Genomic DNA, 22,858 nt, shown 5'->3' on the forward strand with positions numbered 1-22,858 from the left:
TTGGTTTGGTGCCATGCATAATTACGCATATGAAGTAGTAAGCTGGGTGGCCTTGAGATGGTGAGAAGTCAAACACGGCCTTCGCATGGAAAACACGTGAAAGTATTGAAACCAGCTATAAAAACACAGTCCAGGATTTTCTTTGTTTTCTGCTGCAGGAGATTTTTCTCAATTGGAAGCGTGAGAAAAACATGAAACAGCACAAAATGTTGATGATCTGTGATGTATCTGTCAGTTTAAATGTGCCCTTTTCCCAGACTGCCGACGACTCCGGGACAGATCTGCACTAGATCTGGCCCGAAGTCGGCAGGTCCGTAATGAATCCGGTGCGGATCTAGTCCTGAGTCGTCTGCTGTCTGGGAAGCCAAAAATAACAAAGTACACTAGGTCGTACTTCTAAACATAATTGAAACAATTGATTGAAATATCAATAATAATATCAAACACTATTTCAATAGTACAACAGTTATATTTTAACTTAATTGTTATTAGTGACCCAGCTAAAGTCATTCTTGATGAGTTGTTTTCCACATAAAATCACTCTGCATAATGTAAAGTACATATAGACGGTTTCAGCAGTAACAACATAAACAATCGGCTGTCGTGGTCCGCACGTAACTTCCGGTAAACTCCGCTGAGATTAAATAACAACAAAGTTCTTTAAATGTAGTTTATTTATATAACAAGCAAAAAAATCAACACATACATTACTTAGGAAACCAAAACATTTGTTATTTTCGACGAGGCTTTTGTTCAAGAGATCAGTTTAGCAACTAGTCAGACCATTAAAAAAAACAAAACCCGAAGTAAAGTTCGGATTCAGACGTGTATCGCGTCCGATGAAACCGTCTATAGAACCTTGATATCTTAAAGGAATAGTCTCGGCGCAGTAACACCCTCCCTCTCCCATTATGAGAGGGAGAAGGGGAGCAGACTTTTCAGGCGAGTCGAAAAACTCCCAAAAGTGCTATTACGCCATAAAATATAGTTCCTCTTTTAAATACGCTTAGAAAAGCACTACGTTTTATTTTGTACCACCAAACTTGCTCGTATAACTACTCGTCTTAAATAGGAAAAACGTTGATGTGTTTGGTCACTTTATCTCTGATTGGTACCATTGAATGTATGGGGCTAAGCTAAATGCTATCGAAGTGTCGCAGCGCGCTCCAGCGCTTACGTGCACGCACACAGATGATAGAGGGATGTATCAACAATTCTTAGTTAAGGTAATAACATAGTTTAATATTGAAAATGAGTAGACTATTCCTTTAAAGGTCCCATTTTTCCTGTGTTTTTGAAGCTTTGATTGTGTTTACGGTGCGCAACATGTGTTCATGTTTCACGTGTAAAAACATTTGTTATTTTTCACACAATTTACAGCAATTTGTGTACCGCTGTTCTCACTGTCATAAAAACGGGCTGATGTCTTCCTTGTTATGAAGTCCCTCCTTCAGAAATGCGTAACGAGTTCTGATTGTGTAGCTTGTTTAGTGTGTTGTGATTCGATAGCAGCTTAGCTTGCCATTAGCTTAGCTGGCGACTGACGTATTCCTGTGGGGGGAGTTTAGCCAAAAAACTGTTCTATTGACGTCATTAAAGCAGGAAGTAGGGGGCTGTAGTCCAAACCGGCCGTTCGCTGTACGCTTTGAAAGGGGAATTCTGTTAAAAAATATATATCGCCTGGCAGTGAACTTTGAGCTTTATCATTTTACAGGTATATTGATGCTATTACAGCAAAATTACACACTAACTAGGGTTTAAAAAAATGGGATCAGAAAGAACGTGACCTTTAAGGTCATGCCGATCATTGCGCATCGAACTTTGATGCTTTTAATCTTAAGTTTGGACAGACTCACATTTGTCTAAGATTACAATTGAAATTTTTTTTCTTCTGTAAGGTTTTATATTACAAACAAAATAATCAGTTTTACAATGCATTGAAACGTTTAGACATGAATTTTAAAAATGTCATAATACTTCATAAGCACTCAAGCAAATCACAAATTTGCTTATTTGATTTGTCATTTAGCCAGCAGTTTTGGAGGCTTGCTATGATTTCTGGTCATGTACAGTATCAAACCTTTTCATCTGAAGCTTCATGTAACATAATAACTGCAGAGCCAATCTGTGTGCAGCAACCTGCTCAAGGGCATAATGGTTATATAAGAGGTCTAAATTGTCCATTTCATGGGTCAGTCCTATCTGCAATCAACTGAATTCAATGTTTACATTCCCAGCCCTAGGCTATCATCAGTTATAAAAGCTTTAGTATATAAAAGCTTCTTTTGGTTATAGTTTTTCCTTTAAATGTCACTTCACTTGTGTCTGTGGTTGTGTGCATATGCAAAGAAAATCTATTTACTAGCCAAAATCTTTAACCTATAATCTGTACATTCTGGCTCTCAGATGTCCCATTTAGCCCTGAGAGAGACCACAGCTCAGCTGGGGAGTGATGACTGTCTCTGTTACCTTGGCATAGTTAATTCCAGGGCCACCACATGTGCCTCAATTGGCCGTTCCATTATCTTTATCTTTTGTAAGCAGGACTGGGAAGTGGCGAGGGGTCAGGGGCTCTGACGTGTATTCTGACGTGTATCATGCTATAGTGAAGATAATTAATGTCATCTCACAAAGACGATCCTGTCCTGAGCATTGCGATAACACGCTTTACATCCGTTTGACCAAGGCAAATTAAACCAGCTATACTTCCGCATAGCCAGACATTTCATAATCAACTTCTTTTTGACCTATAACATCTCAAGATTATGTTTCATGATTGAGAATCCCCCTTTGGCAAAATATTTTAAAATACCACTGATTGTTTTTACTTTTTTCAAACCTGTTTTTTATGTATAACTCTGAACAGAGAAGGTTGTCCTTTCTTACACATGAATAACATTGTTGTTCTAAAGAAGAATTTGGTTCCTGGAATGAGTTCTTCATCAACATGCTAAATGAACTTTACAAATGGAAGTTGTCTTGAATAACTGAGAAAAACAGAAGAAACATTCAATAGGGCTCCGTTACCAATCAGTTTCACTTATTACTTTCTGTCTCCTCCTTCCTGTCATCACACAATGAAGCATGCAAATGATGTTAAGCACGCAGAAAATACTGTGACTTAGATTAGGGAACGGCAAAGTTCAGCCAAAAGTCAATTTATCCAGATTATAACTGGTTTCAAAGGCCAAATACACAGTGGAGCCGTGGTTTGACACCTGTATACTTTAATTGATACACTGCAGAACTTTGAAGGTATAATCAAATTGGCTGTACAAGTCATTTCAACTTTATATTTTACATTTTGACTGGTTGCTGGAACTTACAAGAAGTTGAAATTGCTTAACTCAAATTGATGACTGAAAGGAATGTAAAAACACAAGTTGTCATGACTTATTTACTATGTGCTGTATACATTACACATGTTTTTAGCTGCGAGACGGCAGGAGGTAACCGTAGTTATCAATATGCTACATCAACACGCTATATTTCATGAATGACTCATTTATTCTGTACACATAATTTAAGGGACTCAAACCTGCATTTAAATGCAGCTGACACTCCCTAAATCTTTGCAGGCCATAATTCTTCTAATGCAATTATTAGTTACTCTTATTAAATGGGTGTGTTGGTCTCACACCTGTGTCATGGGTTAATATACTTATTATAATTATTTGACGGCTTCTTTTGTGGTAGAAAATAACTACAGTATTTGATACTTTTGTGTTTTAGAGGATTCAAAAACAGCAAAAGGGTCAATGACAAAACAAGCTCCTTAAAACTTATTTTGTTTTTAAATCTTTTTAAAAATGGATGTAATGCATATTTCTGAGTTAGGAACAATGTCTTTAAAAAGTTTTGTTTATTGAACAGCATTTTTCATTATATTTTCATATTTTCCAATCAAAAAACAAACAAACAAAAAGTGTCAGGTGGTCCACCAATCATTGACTATTTGTCAAATAAGTTTTAATCTGTTGCTGCATCCGCCTACTTCCATACTATATAGTACACGAAAAGCAGTAGACGTGGCGAGTAGTATGTTCGAATACATAGTATTCGGAAAAACAGTGTGCGAAAAGTACTCTGATGACCTACTACTTCCGGTTAGATTTTGCAGTGTGCATACGATGGACACTTCACTATCCCATGATGCCCCGGGAGAGGAGTTATCCAACTAAGAAGAAGAGGCATACAGGCTGGTTTCGCTCTGGAATGACATGACATGATGACGACGTATGTCACATGATGTAGCAGCATGGTGGATGTAGTACGTCCGAATCTCATTTATACTACCAGGATTCATACTATACAGTACCTACTTTTTTAAAGACAAGTAAGTAGGTACTTCATCTCATTCAGTACCTACTGTACAGTATGCGGTTTCTGACGCTGCCTGTGTCTGTAATGCTGATTGTTTGTTTATTTGATAATCCTGAAAATAGTTTGAAAGTGTAAAAAAACTTTACCATAAAACTAACATTTGAGAACTATAATTTTAAGAACAATAATATTTTTTATAAAGTAAGCCTAAAATAACATGAATAGACAACCTAATTTATTAAAACGACAATTATTAGCTGAATTATTAGCTTATTAAAATCATTTAACAATGTTTTTTTTTTACTTCTTAAGTCCAATTTATAGTCGTGCATAACGTCTACGTAGCTCTGCGTAGCCTGCAAGCGCTGTGATTGGTCCACTAAAACCCCTCGCGTCAGGTAAAAAACTGTGTCATAGGTATTTCCATTTGCGACGGTGAGAACAATGATGGACCAAGTTGAGGAGTGATTTAACTCAAACTGCAACATTGGTCACTGTTTATTTACTTCCATCACTGCTGGTCATCTCAAAACATACACAACAAGTTGCTGTTCCTCCTTTGTTTCTGGGTTAAACTTGCCAAGCTGCTTCTTCATTTACAGTCGCGCTGCTACTGTGGTTACACGTGTGGATACTGCCTACCAGAAGTCTGCATGTGTGTTTGCACGTCGACGAGGACGACGACGCAAAAGTATAAATGAAAACTGACAACTATACTATGCAACCTACGCACAACTATAATAAGCCCTTTAGGGCCAAAGTTGCACCATTCGACTTTCTGGTTGCACCACCTGACCTCTGCAATGAATTTACATTTAACAAACTTTTACTTGGATGCTGGTAATAGCGTTTGCCTTTAATATCAAATTCATCAATATACTTTTTAAATACAATTAAAATGTGTTTTATAAATTAGAATGTTTTTCTAGTTTAACATTGGTTGTACCACCTGACACAGAAAGTGTAATTTAATCAAAGTAGCTGTTTTTTCAGTATTTGAGAGAAATCTACAAAACTTTCAATCAACAATAAAGACCACCTGGGGTTCACTGGATGATGTGTTTCATGTTTTGAATCATGTTTTCTGTTTATACTTGTTAATTTCTCAATAAAAAGCCCATGGTTGCAGTTGTACCGCTTTGACATTTGAAAACATCCAAATTGTTGGCCAAAAGTTTTTCAATTATGCTAACATCCCAACAACTACTAATATTTGTGAAATTTGTTTATATAAAAGGGTTTGACCATAAAATTGTAAAAATTTGGTAACACATTACAATAAGGTTCATTAGTTAACATTAGTCAACTACATTAGTTAACATGAACTAATAATGAACTGCACTTATACAGCATTTATTAATCTTTGTTAATGTTAAATGAACAAACAATGAATAGCTTTATTTCTATTAACTAACATTAACAAAGATTAATAAATATTGTAACAAATGTATTGCTCAAGGTTTGATCATGTCAGTTAATACATTAACTAATGTTAACTAATGAACCTTATTGTAAAGTGTTACCAAACATTTTAAGCATTTGTCTTAAACTTCTAAGTTGTTCGGACAGTTGTCCTGCCTGCCATGTGACACACGTCATGAATGTACTGTATCATGTTATTTTTAAAGTACATAATGCCCCGGACACAAAAATATGCATGTCATGTCATTGACCTAAAAAACAGTTGTGGAGTTGGAGCTGTGTTATGTTATGGTGAATGTTGAGTTGGGCGCTGAGTTTGCCAGGAACAAGTCAAGTACAAGCAGCAGTAAACAGAAGTGAGATGGAACATTATGCACATGCAGTTTCAGACAGAAGGAAAACTGCTCAACATCGCTTTAAACAAATATTAAATCTTGTGTGGTGCATAAAGTGTTATGGAAAATACATTTTCTGTCAAACATCAGGTCCCAAGTCGCTTTTTGAGAGTCATACTTCAGTGAGTTTTCACTCAGATGTTGTCAGAACACAATGACACACCTGAGTCATGAACAGGTTTCTGTTATCATTGTGTCTGTTATTATCTTTGTACTGTACGCATATACGTGCACTTTAGTTCACGTGTGTTTTGTATCGAAAAGTTTTTCTGAGGTCCGTCTAAAAATAAAAAATAAAAAATTAGGTTGAAGAACAAATAAACTCATTCCCTAAATGGCTGAAGAATTAAATTGAACTGAAAATTATCTTTTTTATGTCATTCAGATCTTGTCACAATCAGCGGTTCTTAGGAACAACATGAAGTGATTTATTACAAATCACATTATACTGCATGCAAAACAGCCATATAAGGTATAGCTGGGAGTTCCAGCTAAATGTTTGACAACTCTTAAATCATGTGACTTCACAGTGATCGTCATGAACCTGCTGTGGGCATGTTTCCAGAAGTACAGATAAAGCAGAGTGACAATATTTCCTCAGATTTTGCAAAGTAATTGCTGTGTTGCGGATCCTGGGAATGTTGACCGGATAAAACACTGTAGTAGCTTTCGGATGCAAATTGGCTAATCAATGGAAACATATGGAAGAGTGGGCTAATATAACAGCTGACAGAACTGCTTGTCAGAATACAGTGTAACTATCGTCAGCAGTGATTGGTCATTCACTGTGAGTCATGCATACACACACATTCTTTGAGACACGTGCATACATTACAGTGATGCATGAGTAACACACCCACAGTACTTTAAGCTGTCCACTTATTAACTGCTTTATAAACATCCACATCATACAAACGGACGAGAGCTCACGTACACAACATTATTATTGCACTCTTTTAATGAAGTCGTTTATCCAGACACAGACTGTAATTTGGGTTCACCTGTGAAGGCTAAAACTGGTTGTTTGTATGACTGAGAACAAGTTGGGATCTGCTGAAATTGTTTGTATATTTGAGCAATATCACAATGTGATAGACTGTAGCTACATTTCAGTCATGCTAATATTAAGTTCATCAATGATTGATATATAATAATGATTGTTGATGTTATATTGATTTTATTGGATATTTGCCAATATACAATGTGCTGATATTTTTTGTCTCATTTTAACCAATGCCAAAAATAACTTTATTAGACAGCAAAAACTGTTTATTGTTTTGTTTTCAGACTTCCATTTTTGACTTACAGCCAAATAGAGTCAGTGATATTTTCATTGTCTTTTTTCAATAAAGTCTTTTTTCATCGTCAAATTTCAATGACCTATTTTTTTCATATGCTTGAGAATGGTTTACATAGTTACTGGGTTGATATTATTTACATTTTCTAGATTGATAAAAGCACTGGGGACCAAATTATAACATGGAAAAAGTCACATTTTCATGGTATTTCACCTATAGATGTGCAGATTGGTGTCGTGATCTCTAAATATCGCCAAAATGATCAATATACCGCTAAATCTATTCAAATGTTTGTTACTGAATTGTTTGCAGTTATCGGCAAACATCGTATTGCTGGCTGAGATAATCAATATTATATCCAGATGAGATGTCGATTTACATGCCTAATAATTAGCAGTATACACTCACCTAAAGGATTATTAGAAACATCTGTTCAATTTCTCATTAATGCAATTATCTTATCTACCAATCACATGGCAGATGCTTCAATGAATTTAGGGGTGTGGTCCTGGTCAAGACAATCTCCTGAACTCCAAACTGAATGTCAGAATGGGAAAGAAAGGTGATTTAAGCAATTTTGAGCGTGGCATGGTTGTTGATGCCAGACGTTTACAAAGAATGGTCTGAAAATGGAAAATCATCCAGTATCCGGCAGTCCTGTGGGCGAAAATGCCTTGTTGATGCTAGAGGTCAGAGGAGAATGGACCGACTGATTCAAGCTGATAGAAGAGCAACTTTGACTGAAATAACCACTCGTTACAACCGAGGTATGCAGCAAAGCATTTGTGAAGCCACAACACGCACAACCTTGAGGCGGATGGGCTATAACAGCAGAAGACCCCACCTGATACCACTCATCTCCACTACAAACAGGAAAAAGAGGCTACAATTTGCATGAGCTCACCAAAATTGGACAGTTAAAGACTGAAAAAATGTTGCCTGGTCTGATGAGTCTCGATTTCTGTTGAGACATTCAGATGCTAGAGTCAGAATTTGGAATGAGAACATGGATCCATCATGCCTTGTTACCACTGTGAAGGCTGGTGGTGGTGGTGTAATGGCGTAGGGAATGTTTTCTTGGCACACTTTAGGCCCTTTAGTGCCAATTGGGCATCGTTTAAATGCCACGGCCTACCTGAGTATTGTTTCTGACCATGTCCATCCCTTTATGACCACCATGTACCAATCCTCTGATGGCTACTTCCAGCAGGATAATGCACCATGTCACAAAGCTCGAATCATTTCAAATTGGTTTCTTGAACATGACAGTGAGTTCACTGTACTAAAATGGCCCCCACAGGCACTAGATCTCAACCCAATAGAGCATCTTTGGGATGTGGTGGAACGGGAGCTTCGTGCCCTGGATGTGCATCCCACAATTCTCCATCAACTGCAAGACGCTATCCTATCAATATGGGCCAACATTTCTAAAGATTGCTCCAGTCTCACAGGGTGTTCCTCAAGGTTCAGTTTTAGGTCCACTTTTGTTTATCATTTATATCTCTCCACTTGGTGACATCATATGCATGCATGGACTCCAGTTTCATTGCTATGCTGATGACATCCAAATCTATCTTACCACCAGCTCTGATATGCTTTGCCTGCCTGACTCACTCACAGCATGTATCAGGGACATAAAGCACTGGATGTCCTTGAATTTTATAAAAATCAATAACAACAAAACTGAAATATTGGTGATTGGCACTACTACCTCAGTCAAAAGGATGGACCTGTCCTTTGAAATTGATGGGGTTCATGTTAAGCCTTCTTCAACCGTCCGTAATCTTGGTATTTTATTTGACTCCACTCTATCTTTTGCCTCTCATATTTCTTCTGTTGTTCAAAACTCATTTTTTCATCTCCATAACATTGCCCATCTTCGACCTTCTCTCACTTTAGGTGACGCTGAAATTTTAACCCATGCATTGATCACATCACGTCTTGACTATTGTTTCTTGGTCTGCCTAAAAAACTCATAGCAAGGTTACAGTATGTCCAAAACTCTGCAGCAAGCGTTCTCACCTCCACCAGGCGTTCTGCTCACATTACACCACTACTGCATGATCTTCACTGGCTATCTGTGGCTTCACACATTCACTTTAAGATATTGCTTCTCACATTTAAGGCATTACATAGTCTTGCACCTCCATACCTGTCTGTGTTTCTCTGCCCCTATTCTCCTGCCCGGTCCCTCAGATCATCTAAGCTCGGTCTATTGTCCATTCCTCGTTTTCGTCTGTCCACCGTAGGTGGTAGGTCCTTTAGTGTTAATGCTCCCAAACTATGGAATTCCCTACCCCTTTCACTTCGTACAATACCAACTTTGTCTACCTTTAAGGCCCAACTTAAAACGTATCTCTTCAATAGTTATTATGGATAATGTTAAATCTGCTCTAATGTGTTTGTATTCTGTTTATGGTCTTATGTGTTGTATTGTATAGGTGGAGGTGTTAATGTACTGTATTATACTATGTGAAGCAGCCTTGAGCCATGGAAAGGCGCTATATAAATAAAACTTCTTCTTCTTCTTTAAAGAATGCTTTCCGCACATTGTTGAATCAATGCCATGTAGAATTAAAGCAATTCTGAAGGCGAAAGGGGGTCAAATACAGTATTAGTATGGTGCTCCTAATAATCCTTTAGGTGAGTGTATATGACAAATATGACAAGTTTGAAAACTTTGTTCTTCGCTTTAACTCTACTCTCCAACTCTTAAATACTTTATTCTGGAAGTGTAGTAAAACACACATTTCAGCACTTTTGAAACGGCCAGTGAAAAACTTGTTTTCATAGTATTAAAAACACTTAGCCAGAGTACTACAAACAAAGGCTGTTTTACTAAACACATGTTTTATAATTTTGCAGATTTTGTACCATTCAAACTCATCTGATTTGCAAAGTAATATTTTTTTAATCAGTTGTACTGCACTGCCAGTTCTTTTCCTCTGTTCATGCTGCTCTTTTCCAAGACTTTGCACACAAAACGTCACCAGAACACAGATCTGTGTGTGTGTGTTGATTTAAAGCCATGCTGTGAACAGACACATCACTTGGCAGCGTGTGAGATTGTGCGCCTGTGTGAGAATGTGTCATATGTCCTTGCAGCCGGAAGATTTTATCAATGGCGCGTACTCGTATACGAAATCCTCATCGGGCAATTTGACATTCAGAGGAGCGGAGATACATCTCATGATTTCGCACACCTACACAACTCACAGCACATTTGCTTGAAGGCTCAATCTGTTTCCACCTCTCTGGATGTGCCTTGCTTTCTGTGCCTCAAAGGTAACAACGGTCTCTTGAAATTAGAAGGTATGAACTAAATACTTCATAGGAATTTCATGGAAATCACAGGTTTCACAAATTGTGTGGTTGTATGAGCTTAGCAAGTTAAACTAGTAAGCAGATGCTAAACGTCAACTGAACATACTGTATTAAAGGGGACATTTCACAAGACTTTTTTAAGATGTCAAATAAGTCTTTGGTGTCCCCAGAGTACATATGTGAAGTTTTAGCTCAAAATACCAAATAGGTAATTTATTATAGCATGTTAAAACTGCCACTTGTAGGTGTGAGCAAAAATATGCCATTTTAATCATTTAAATGCAAATGAGCTGATCTCTGCACTAAATGGCAGTGCAGTGGTTGAAAAGTGCAGATTAAGGGGCCGTATTTTCCCTTTCTGACATCACAAGGGGAGCCAAATTTCAATGACCTATTTTTTCATATGCTTGCAGAGAATGGTTTACCAAAACTAAGTTACTGGGTTGATCTTTTTCACATATTCTAGGTTGATAGAAGCACTGGGGATAACAGATTTCATTACTTTCCATCAGGTTTGTTCAGGACAATTTATCACCCGATGACATATGGTGAAGATTTGTTTTAAGCTTTATCTGTGGTTACCTAGAGCTTAAAAACATTATGAATGGTCCTTACTGAAATGAGATTGGCTAATAAGAGGCATGCTGTCTATAAAACCTCAGTGACCTTTGATACGTCTTCTGTTGTAATCCATCCCTCCACTATGGCTGCATGTTTGCTTTGATTAGCGCAGCTAGCAGCCTTGCTAGAGGTCAACTGGGGATTTGAGTTTTGCTTTACGCACAGAAGAATACAACCTTTAGGTTGCTTGTCTTGGAGGCAATTTTAGTTTTAACAAAGTATATTGATGTTCTTGTTATTAGTCCACTCCAGTTTATCCAAAGCCATCTGGGGTTGGTTATTAAATCTTACAACATGTCTCAATGTCCAAGTAAATACACACTTTTCTCTCTCATTAAGTCCAGTGTGACTCAGCCAAGACCAATAGGGAGGCAGGCCTCGTCTCAGTGCATGCTGGTAACAACAGCATCGTATTCCTGCCATAACACTTGCAGTGTTTCACTTGAGCACTTTTGTGCTCGGCTTACACCCTAATTTATTATTTGTTCCTGTCCACTGTGTTTATCTGTGGGGGATGCTGGATTCCGGCAAGTACATAAAAGCTAGAGAAAGAGAAAAGAGGTAAATGAGGGTATGGATGTGCGTCTTTTAGTGTGTGATAGTGAGAATTGAGAAGCGTGTGTTTATGTGATAGGGTGTGAGTGGGTGACCTGCTATCGTGATTTCCAGCAAAATGGGTGAGTCATTCATATTGGGAGCATTTTTAAAAGCTGTCTGGGATTTCTGTATCGTCATTTAGTTCTGCCTGTTCAATACAAATGCCAAACACAAATCAGGCTTCTATTAAATTGCTTGGCATGAGTCAAAACAAGCTGACTGTAATTGGTGGACTGGTTGACAAACACTAAAAGCTTTAAGGGCTAAACATATAATATTTTCCCCTGTGTAATCTAGGATGACATCACGCACAATTTTCCTGTGAAATCTTAAAATAAAATTCAATCAAATGTCACGTTTTATCTGGGGCACCAGAATCACTGATTTGGGAGGTCACACTTTTCAATCCATTGACTTCCATTCATACGCTTGCGAAAGCGTCAGGCTGGAAATGTGCACTTGTGCAAAGATATTTCGCTGAACTCTGACCTGAAAATTTGTATCATGTGAAGACAGTAACCAGCAGAACATCGTTATGTCATGGCATGAACAAAATATGGATGAAGTGTTTGTGATGTCACCCATAGGTTTGTGAAGAGCTTTTTTGAAGCCAAATCTTGTCAGCGCATCACCGTGGGTAAAGAGGTGGGACGTGGCACCACAAGAGTGATTGGAAAGTTGCCCCTTGGGCATGACCTTTCTCTACTGAAAAGCAAAAATGGACGAGCGCTTTCCGCCCATATTCGCAGGAACGTCCCAAAAATATTTTTATGATCAGTCTAGTGTGACCGCACCATTTGTACGTAGTGTATTGTGTTGTTGTTACACTGTCTTTTGTCTAGCATCGTCTTTGCACAAGGTTGCAAACATGCACTGTTTTGTTTTTTTGTATATCAGTGTATGTATTTAGCACCATGGTCCTGGAGAAACATCTCATTTCACTATGTACTGCACTGCACTGCTATAAATGGCTAAAATGACAGTAAAGCTTCTTGATTAAGTGCCGGACAAGGTGCACCTCACCCAAAAATTCCAAAATTAAACCCCTGCAAGTTGTCACTGCCACATACAACACTAAAGCTGTATCAAACTGTTGGATAGGCTGTCTGACTCTTTTGTTGGTCTTGGCTGTCTCTACAACTTTCGATATTGCTTATTTGTATGTCTCAAGCATTGTTCAGCTGACATCTTCTCAAAACCTTTCAGAGACCACAATGTTTTGCTATATTGAGCAACTCGGGTGCATTTTAACCTTGCTTTACCTCTGTTAACGCAAAAAAGGTTCTCTTGCTGTTCTGTAAGCTTCAAACTAATATGCCTTCTCTGATGCACGCATTACATGCAAAGAGAGAGCGATGACACCCACCCCACACTCTAACTCCTATCACAGTCTGTTGAAACAGTCTGTCTGCAGATGGCTCGAACATAAAGCTGTGAAGTGCCTTTGGTGGAGACAGGGCTGTCTGTAAGAGACTACCAACAGGGCGCAATCAATGCATGTCACAACCACTGGAGAGAAACTAAATGAGATTTTCTCTCTCCTTTTAACTCTTTTTCTTTTCCTCCCTCCCTTCTTCCTTGGTAGCTTCCTCTCTCCCTTTCCCCACCCCTCCATCTGCCATATCGCAACTTTGACAAGCCATCACAGCTGTCAGATAAGCAAAACATGCTGGAGGTGATGTACTTGGATACGAGTGTTACTTGTCAAACGAAACCTTCATCACGCTTACCTCTCAAACTCAAAGAGACCTGTTTATTTACCTTAGATGTTCAATTTATTGGAATGCTGAAACGTTTTTTAGTTCTTTTTCTTGTTCTGCTCATAGATTTAGAGATGTGCTGTATATTATCAGCAATCTGTACAGGTATGTCATTAAAAAGTGATATAGTACAAGGAATATCAATTTCTTTTGCTGCAAAACCCTTTAAGTGCATGCAAGCTTTTATGGCAAAAACATCCACTTCAAAAGAACTACTTTGGACAATACATAGTTTCAGAATCACTAAAGATGCAACTAGAAACATTGCAAATGATGAAAGTCAGGATTTAAAGAGCCAGTAGGATGCAAATTTTAAGCGTCCTATCACTGTTTATAAGTCCCGGACAACAGGTTTAAATGCATGCAAAGTCAAAAAACACTGTAATTTTCTCAAAATATAAATTTAAAATTACCCCATTTCTCAGAGATTCCAACTGATTTGTGTGAAGCCGTTCAACAACTCAGTCTCCCTAAACCCCACCTTTCAGTAGCCTACTCTGCTCTGACCACAGACCACAGATCAGTGTCATAGACCAACAATAGTGCAACATGTATTGACCGAGTGCTAAGATGATTTACTGAGAAGACATTATCGACATCAATACACATAATTTATAATTTATCCAAGCAATAAAAATGATGACAGAAACTAACGTTTTTACACTCATTTAAGCATTTATGTAACTGTGCCATAGCAAAACCCTAAGTGCAACATGCGTTAGCCGCTTGCTAGCGTGACTCCCTGGAAGTATATTAAGAGTTTAAACACCGACATCAATACACATCATTCATCATTAGTCCAAGTTGTAAAAACGATGACAGACATTAAGATTTTTACACTCATTTAAGCAAGTGTAACTTGAGCTAACTGGGCCACAGTTTAACTGCAACATGCTTTGCTAACGCAGCTTACTGATAAGACATTACAGTAAACTAAACATTTTAGAACACTCAGGGGAAAATAAACACAATGTTATAATCATACTTACAGGTTCTGGTTAGAAGACGCATGTTGTTCCAAATAAAGTGGTTACTGAACCATCTTTCATTGCCAAACGTTTAGTAAATTCTTCCGTGTAAAAGTAATTTTAACCGCTGATTCTTTACAGCCAAACATTTAGTAAATCCCTCCTTGAAAAAGTAATTTTAACCACTGATTCTTCATATCGTCATCCTTTGGTAGTGAAAACAACACAAACTGAAAACACAGCGTGATATGATGTTTACACACTAACTAGCTGTGGGCAGGTCATAGTTTTCGGTTCTCCTGGGAAAGGCTGTAGGTGGAAATTATTAAAGTGTTCGTATTACATGGACAAAGAAAGGCAGTAGATTCAATCCATATAACGACTCGTTTCAGCGATTCAGAGTCGACTCCCTACTTTAGAAGCCAATAACTTTATTAATCATGCACTTTTTGGTTCAACACTTTGTTTACATTGATGGACAGCTACATGACACACTGCAATACAGGTCATTTTTTATTTTGGATCTGTGTGGCCCTTTAAAAGGTAAGAAGAAAGTAGAACAACACATTAGGGGGTGCTGTTGTGCATGTGACTGCCACATTCGGGTTGTATTCGGGTCCAAGTAGTCACAACGGCCAACAAACCAGTATTTCTGAATGTCCTGAGGCTGGGTTTAAACAGATTTGAAGCGAAAGTATTTGATGAACATATAATACGTGGTGAGAGTATTCGGTTAATATCATTATCTCATTTCTGACGGAGGTGGCATTTAGCAGCTTTTCCTAGCTTTTTCCTGAGCTCTTAATATGTTCCACAAAATCCTTTTAGGTTTGCACATTCCTAGTTCTTTATATTTTGTTTTTGTATTGCATCTCTGGTATGTCATGAGCCATGAAGCTGCCCACTGTTCTTGACATAAATTCTTCTGGTACTGTAAGTTCTTTGGATTCCTTGCATATTCTGCACATGTGGGTTTTTCCTCACAGTGACGGTATGTTCAGATTCAGCTTTGCCACTTAGGTCAGTCGAAAAACTCGTATTATCACAGACGGCTTTAAACTGACATTGATGCTCAATGAGGTAACAGATGATATTAGGAAACAAGGTGAAATAATAATTATATGTATATTTATGAAAGGTAAATATATGTTAGTGTACTTTTATCACCTCTATCAAAAAGTAGCTGCTTTTTAAGGAAGCATTGTCTGTGTCTAAGTGCATAGGTGTGTGTGTGTGTGTTGTACCCATTCAATGTCAAGGGAGGAGATGTTGTCACAGTGGCTTTGCTGTCACCCTTTTAACCGCTGGCTAGAAGCCTGTGAGGTCTACCTTTGGGCCAGGCTAAATTTAAGTTTGCCGCTCACAGTCCTAATCAGTGGTATCAAAACAACCATTAACCGTGCATCTGTCTGCCTCTCACGACGGCCCGCTCCCAGTGGAGGACACTCATAATAGGGCCAAAGAGAGAGAATCACACAGGAGAATATCCCATCAGCCCCTGTGTCTGCACCGCTACAAGACAAACCTAACGATCACTCCAGAGCCTTCACCCAATGAGATACACACTCATACATGCACACACATGCATACATGTGTAGTTAACATGCAAACACACCGAAGCTCAAGCACATCACAATCATGCGAACAACATGATCTCAGCTTGTGTCCCCCAGGGATCTCAGACTAATCTCTGGTCACTTTGTGCTATATGTAAATTTCTAATACGTAATTGTAAGGCTAAAATACCATGAATAACAGGCATAGATCATGTTAACATGGTTAACATGGATTTGCAAAGTCACATTGCATGGGAACTAATTGGACTTTCATCTGGAAACTGCACATGGTTACCCGTGCAATTGATTTTAAGACAGTTCACAATGGAAAATCACAAACTTCTCAAAAACACATGACCACAGTTCACTGCTTATCTCCATGCACAGATTTGTTATGCGAACATATGAATGCAGTGCAAACAACTGCAAGTAAATGAAACTACTAATATTACTGATCTATTTTATTTACTATTAATGAAGCTTTATTAACTACATTAAAAAGTTATTAGTTTTGTAAGTAATTGGATCCCAGGTGAAAAAGTAGTACACTTCCATAGTGCACCCAAAGCGCTCCACCTTCACACACCAACCCTGCACCCAATACACTAAAAATTCATCTCTAGGACTTCCCAAGATGTTCCCAAGATCATCCAAGTGCACTTCACTGTGCTTTTTGAGACACCATATGAACTAAAATGTGCTAAAAATGTATTTAAAAATGTATTTAGGCATTATCTAATTGAATATATTATCTTTGTATGAAAGTTGAGTTCAAGTTTAATACAAGTGTTAACTAAACACATTTTTTAATACAGAGATAGTATGTTAAAAGTGCATTTTAGTTTATATTCATGGTGTCTCAAAATAGCACAGTGAAGTACACTTAGATAATGTTAAGAACATCTTAAGAAGTACTAAAGATGAATGTTTAGTATATAAGGTACAAAATTAGTGTGTGAAAATAAAGCACTTTAAGTACACTATTGAAATGTACTACTTTTTCACCTGGGATACCCTGTTTAACAATTTTACTTAAATAAAGCATTTATACATTTTGTAATCTTTGATGTATTTTATTTTTGCACAATTTATTATGTATAATTATAATTATATTATATTATAAAGAAAATAGCGCTTACATGCATTAACCTGATGCATTATTTACATGTGTATGTGTGGTCTTCATTTTGTTTGTTTTCCACTGGCTCATACATAGCTGGTCTTCACAGATTTTGCTTTGGTTTGCTTAAAAAGCATCCCTACTTTGTGTATATAAAGGATTTAGGGTCATAAAGTAAAGTTTTGTTTTTTGTATCAACACACATGTGGTCATATTAGCCAGCAAACGAAACGTATCAGCCCGGTTGAAACTAAACTTTTGACCGCATTTGCACCCACATAGTGTACATTCGTGAGTGAAGTGAGTTGTTAAACAAAATGATTGCCTATAGTTAAAGAATGAAGGGTATTGGGCAGGAGGGGAGGGGCTTCTGGTCATTCCTGAATGGGAAGGCCATCTGCTCCTGTTCATGGTTCATTTAGCAAGCTACCAAGCACAGGCCTTTTGCCCTAAGAGCAACAGGTATAACAGGACTTTATCTCCACCCTGTGAGGATAGAAACCACTTGACTTTTTCAACCTGATGTCAGAGAGCTGTTCAGTTGGGCTCTCCACCCTCCCCACCTTTTTGAGTTTCTAACTTATAACTTAATGTGAAAGCACCTAAACTGACCACAAAGCAAACCCACGTGTCATGTATAGCCAATCGTTGCAAAGTATCTGTGAACCTTATTGGGAATCCCCAAAAATAGATTCTTAAAGATATTATATTTACCTTCCTAGCAGTCCGTAGGTGTACTGTGAATCTGCAAGCATTAAAGCAATCTCCCCCCACTTCATTGAAATGGCGCACTCTTCCAGAGCCTAAGCATGCAGAAAAATCATATTTTCAACACTTTTATCTAATTCATCTTTTATCATTTATCTCACAGTCACAACATTGTCTTGTAAGTATCATCCTCCGAGACAACTATGCTTATTTCTAAACCTTAAATCTTAACCACACCCAGAAACGCTGACTAAACTAAATTAATCTAACTTTAGCTTACAGGTTCCTTTACCAGCCTTGGGTAAACACATACCGAACTCAACATGTGAAAACACAGGTTAATCCCAGAAGAAAACCTAGCAGATAGCAGGTGCAAGGTGACAGAGGCAGGTGTTTTAGTAGTGTAGTGTTTGCCCCTCCTCTGTCTGTCAGTCTCTCTCACCTGGTTGACATCTCCTTCTCCGATAACGAAGACCAGCTTGCAGTCTTTTTCAACCACAGTCCTATCCTCTAGCACAGCCTGCATTTTCAGTGTGACCTCTTGACCCCAAGCAGGGGTCAGGGCGTTGTCAGGGTTGGGTTGTAACACCTTCTTCCTCAGCAGACGGTCATCTATGTGCGGTCAGGGTAGTGAAGTGGAAAGGGGGAGGGAAAATAAATAATCAAGATCGAAAGACCCTAAAACAACAGTTTTGGACTTGGAAACTAGTTTAGTGGAGTTTGTGCTTTTGGGATGTAAAGAAGACAACAAAGTTGAGTTTTTCTTGAAAAATGTGACTCACTATCGAAAAGACCAGCATTGCTTATCACCAGCATACGGTGTTACTGTATAGACAGTTTCATCGGACCCACGTTAACAAATGTTTTGGTTTTCTAGGTAATCTATGTGTTGTTTATTTTGCTTGTTATATAAATAAACTACGTTTAAAGTACTTTGTTGTTATTTATTCTTAGCGGAGTTTACCGGAAATTACGTGTTGACCACAAAAGCCGCTTGTTTATGTTCTTACTGCTAAAAACCGTCTATATGGAATGCTGGTGTCACCACAAAATTTCTTACTTAGCTTAATCAACTTTATCACAAAGACCATCCTGGTTGACCAGCATTTTTTGTTGAACAGTATACAGCTACTATACCACCAATCCAACTTTAACCAGCACAAAGCAGTCTAAGCCAGTATGGAAATTCATGCTTCTCCAGCTGGTCTTTTCAGCAGGGATGGACTTGAGCAAACAAATACACAGTAAGGTAAGCTTGAAGTCTTACCTGTAATGTCCACCCAATCCTTTGCCAGAAACAGTTCTTCAAAGCTTGTGGTGGTCCACTCTTCCACCTCATATTCTGGGAAAAGACTGTTCCATGAGTCATGCTTTTCCTCCACTTCCTCAATTTCCGCAAAGCGAACTGTTTTCCCAAAGCTGGGAGTCTTTGTCAGTTTTCGATTCCCCTCTATGTCTGATTCTTTGGTCTCAGGTGTAATGAAGTTTGTGTTTGAGGTGATGGGTTCATCTGTGACTCCTGTGCTGTCGTCACTGCTTACATTTTCAGTATAATTCATCTCTTTTATTTCTTTTGTCTCATTCTTATCTTTCTTCTCAATGCCATCATCATCCTCTTCGTCTTCCATTGTTGTCTTCTCAACCTCCTTTCCTGTGACTTTCATTCTCTGCAGCTTTATGATTGGCTCCTCAAGCATCTGGCAGGGCTGCTGACTAGTTTCTTCACACCTCAGATCCTCTTTCTCCTCAATCTCTGGAACAGCATGTCTAACTGATTCTTCAAATGACTTCAAAGCTTTCTCCTGTGGTTCTCCAGCCTCTGGTTCCATGTCTTCTTGCAGTGATAGAGATGCCATATATCTCTTCCTAAAAGCGTTGAGCGTATTCGTAGCATGCACAAAAGACCAATTTATGTTTGTTCTCCTCGACAGCCAAGTTCATAAACACCTGCATCTATTATCGCCAAAGTGAAGTATTTACTAAAGAACAGTGTTCCCATAGACTCAAATAGAACGATTATAGAAATGCACTGCTGCAAGATAAATAATCCATCTGTGGCTCATCCATTTCTTGCAGCTTTTCAAAATGGGTTCTTCTTTTAATATCTTTGCAGTAAATTTTGCTATTTCTCTCTTGATTATCAAAGAAAACAAGAAATGGTCAATACACATGAATTGTACACATGAAAGCTAGTGGTCAGTGGAGCTGTGCAGTGATAATCTGTCAGATTAGAAGAGCAAAACCTAATCTGGCCCTACGTTTGTAAGCTTCTTAATGACTTCATCACGTCGCCCAATAATGTTGGTTCCATTAATGTGTCCACCAATAAGAGAGCTTCAGTTACATTCTGGTTATTTCAGCGTAATAATGTGACAAATATAAAAAATGTAATCTAATTTATTATTGATATTGACAGCTATACTCCAAATTATTCAAACTATACAGATTTTTAATCTGAGACAAGGTATAAAAGAAACCTTTTGCCATATTCTCAGGGTGAGAACAGGCACTGACCGAGGATAGCATGCTCAGAAGACATAAACAGGTTTTTCAGGGATTGCGACATGCCAGCTGTGGAAAAGACATCAGTGAGTAAGGAATATTTACAAGACGAGACAAGCTCTCACACTCTTTTATACTTAACAAATGCACAGTACATAAACATACATAATTAAATAAAAAGCAGTTGCTTGTGCCTGACTGTAAATGAAATACTTATGCTTCTTGTCTTCTAACTTAAAACATATAATATATGGTATAATTGGTATAATTATTTGGAGGTGTGGTAAAATCTTTAGTAAAAAAGAGAAAAAGTACAACCCTGTAATCATATATGATCCTTGAAATGGTTTGCCAAGACTAAATAAATTGATTTAGGGTTATGCTAGGCAAGAACCGTATCCATGAATGCATTGTAAACACAGTTTAAATACAGATGAAACATACAAGAGTTGTTGGCACTGCGTATAGCATGGTTAAGATTTACTGAATGGGGGACAGAGAACTGGGTTTTGTTTGACCTGGGCCTTGTAGTGAACTGCTGTGGTGCAGTGTTTGTTATTGTGTGAATAGATTTAAGCACTGTGGTTCACCAAACAGTAGCACTTTAAATAAAATAAATTAAAATGGCGTAATAAATCTTGTAAAAGACTAATTTTGAGGTTTATTAGCTTGGCGAGCTCACATATTTCGACCACAAACACAAATTTTGTGTAAATTGTGCCAGCTTTCTATGATTCTCAGCAAATCTTGCCAATTGTAAAATCCCCAAACAATTTTAAAACAGTAGGTCGAAAGCAACTTGCTACTTAATGATTGCTGGATAACATATACGATATTAAGATTTGAATGTACATCACATTACATACAGTAATATTGTATTGAGTACCCTTACCATGTTTTCTCCAATGTTTCTAATTGAAGTTTATTTGAAGTTCAGCCTTGTATGAGTGAATCTGATATACTTTCATCTTTATTTTCATTGATTTCTTCCCTAGACTCTGACACTTCAGTAATGGATCAGTATTCCTAATGATGCTTGTGTTCTTGAACTCATCTGATTTTAATGTTAAATCAGACATTACACTTCGTCTCATGATTTAATATACTAAAGCAAATTGGATAGTCTACGGCAAGTTTTTTTATAAACCACAGTCTGACGTAACATATATTGTCTGTCCAGTTGGCTTCAGATATCCCTGTATCTCAGACAGCCATATGGCATGTAGAGACTATGAGAAAGCATCTTAATCCAAAGGCCCAAGCACCTTGTCTGTTGGGGATTATGTCTTTCCAATTAACCTAAATTCTCTGTTTTTATTACTGGGCCATTTCACGTCATCTCTCTGTTTGTTAAAAGGGGCAATGATTGAGTGATTTCGGTGTGTGTGCACATGTAATGTAGTGTAAAATGCATTTTTCTAAGTTTTTTCACATCGCATTTTTAAGACTATCTTCAAAACCTTTGCATTTGCTGCTCTGATTTTTTCTTAAACATCAAATATTGTACTTAATCTTAAAAGGTATCATGGAACGCTACTTGCTGAATGCACCGTGTACTAATCCCAGAATGTGCTCCTTGATTTCAATCTACAAAATTGGTCAAAAGCACTTTTTTTTGGTACAAATAGTTAAAAGCATTTATTCATGTGAATGAAGGCTTATTAACCTTCTGTACCAGAAGTGACATTTTTTTTTAAGTATGTTGTACTAAATCTGTTTTATCTTAAAGGAATATTCCATTTTCTTAAAAGAAAAATCCAGATAATTTACTCATCACCATGTCATCCAAAATGTTGATGTCTTTCTTTGTTTTTTGAGGAAAACATTGCAGGATTTTTCTCATTTTAATGGACTTTAATAGAGCCCAACATTTAATACTTAACTCAACACTTAACAGTTTTTTCAACGGAGTATCAAAGGACTATAAACGACCCCAAACGAGGCACAAGGGTCCCATCTAGCGAAACGACCGTCATCCTTGAAAACAAAAACAAAAAATATCCACCTCTAAACCACAACTTCTCGTCTAGATCCGGTCCTAACGTAAATGCGTAGTGACGTAGGGAGGTCACGTGTTACATATATAAAACGCAAATTTGCGGACCATTATAAACAATAAACTGACACAAAGACATTAATTAGTATCAGTTGACATACAACAACGTAGGAACGGTCCTCTTTCAACACATTTGTAAACATTGGGGTGGAGTTTTGCGTTCGTCTTCTGTGACCTCTTGACGTCATGACGTATTGCGTGGGGTCAC

The 22,858-nt window shown here is 37.8% G+C and overlaps 1 protein-coding gene across 1 annotated transcript in view; it reads right to left on the bottom strand.

The window, feature by feature from the left end:
- Window positions 1-20,696, bottom strand: part of fkbp16 (FKBP prolyl isomerase 16) — a 52,724-nt gene extending 32,028 nt beyond the window's left edge. Inside the window, exons 1-3 of the mRNA XM_055173991.2 lie at window positions 19,360-20,696; window positions 18,535-18,704; window positions 18,099-18,187 (exon numbers count right to left, since the gene is read on the bottom strand). Coding sequence (XP_055029966.2) covers window positions 18,099-18,187; window positions 18,535-18,704; window positions 19,360-19,948 — 848 coding nt within the window. The 5' untranslated portion in view covers window positions 19,949-20,696. The remainder of the gene's footprint in view (window positions 1-18,098; window positions 18,188-18,534; window positions 18,705-19,359) is intronic.
- Between the last annotated feature and the right edge of the window lie 2,162 nt (window positions 20,697-22,858).

This window comes from Misgurnus anguillicaudatus, chromosome 15, assembly GCF_027580225.2.
Source record: "Misgurnus anguillicaudatus chromosome 15, ASM2758022v2, whole genome shotgun sequence".
Taxonomy (NCBI): domain Eukaryota; kingdom Metazoa; phylum Chordata; class Actinopteri; order Cypriniformes; family Cobitidae; genus Misgurnus; species Misgurnus anguillicaudatus.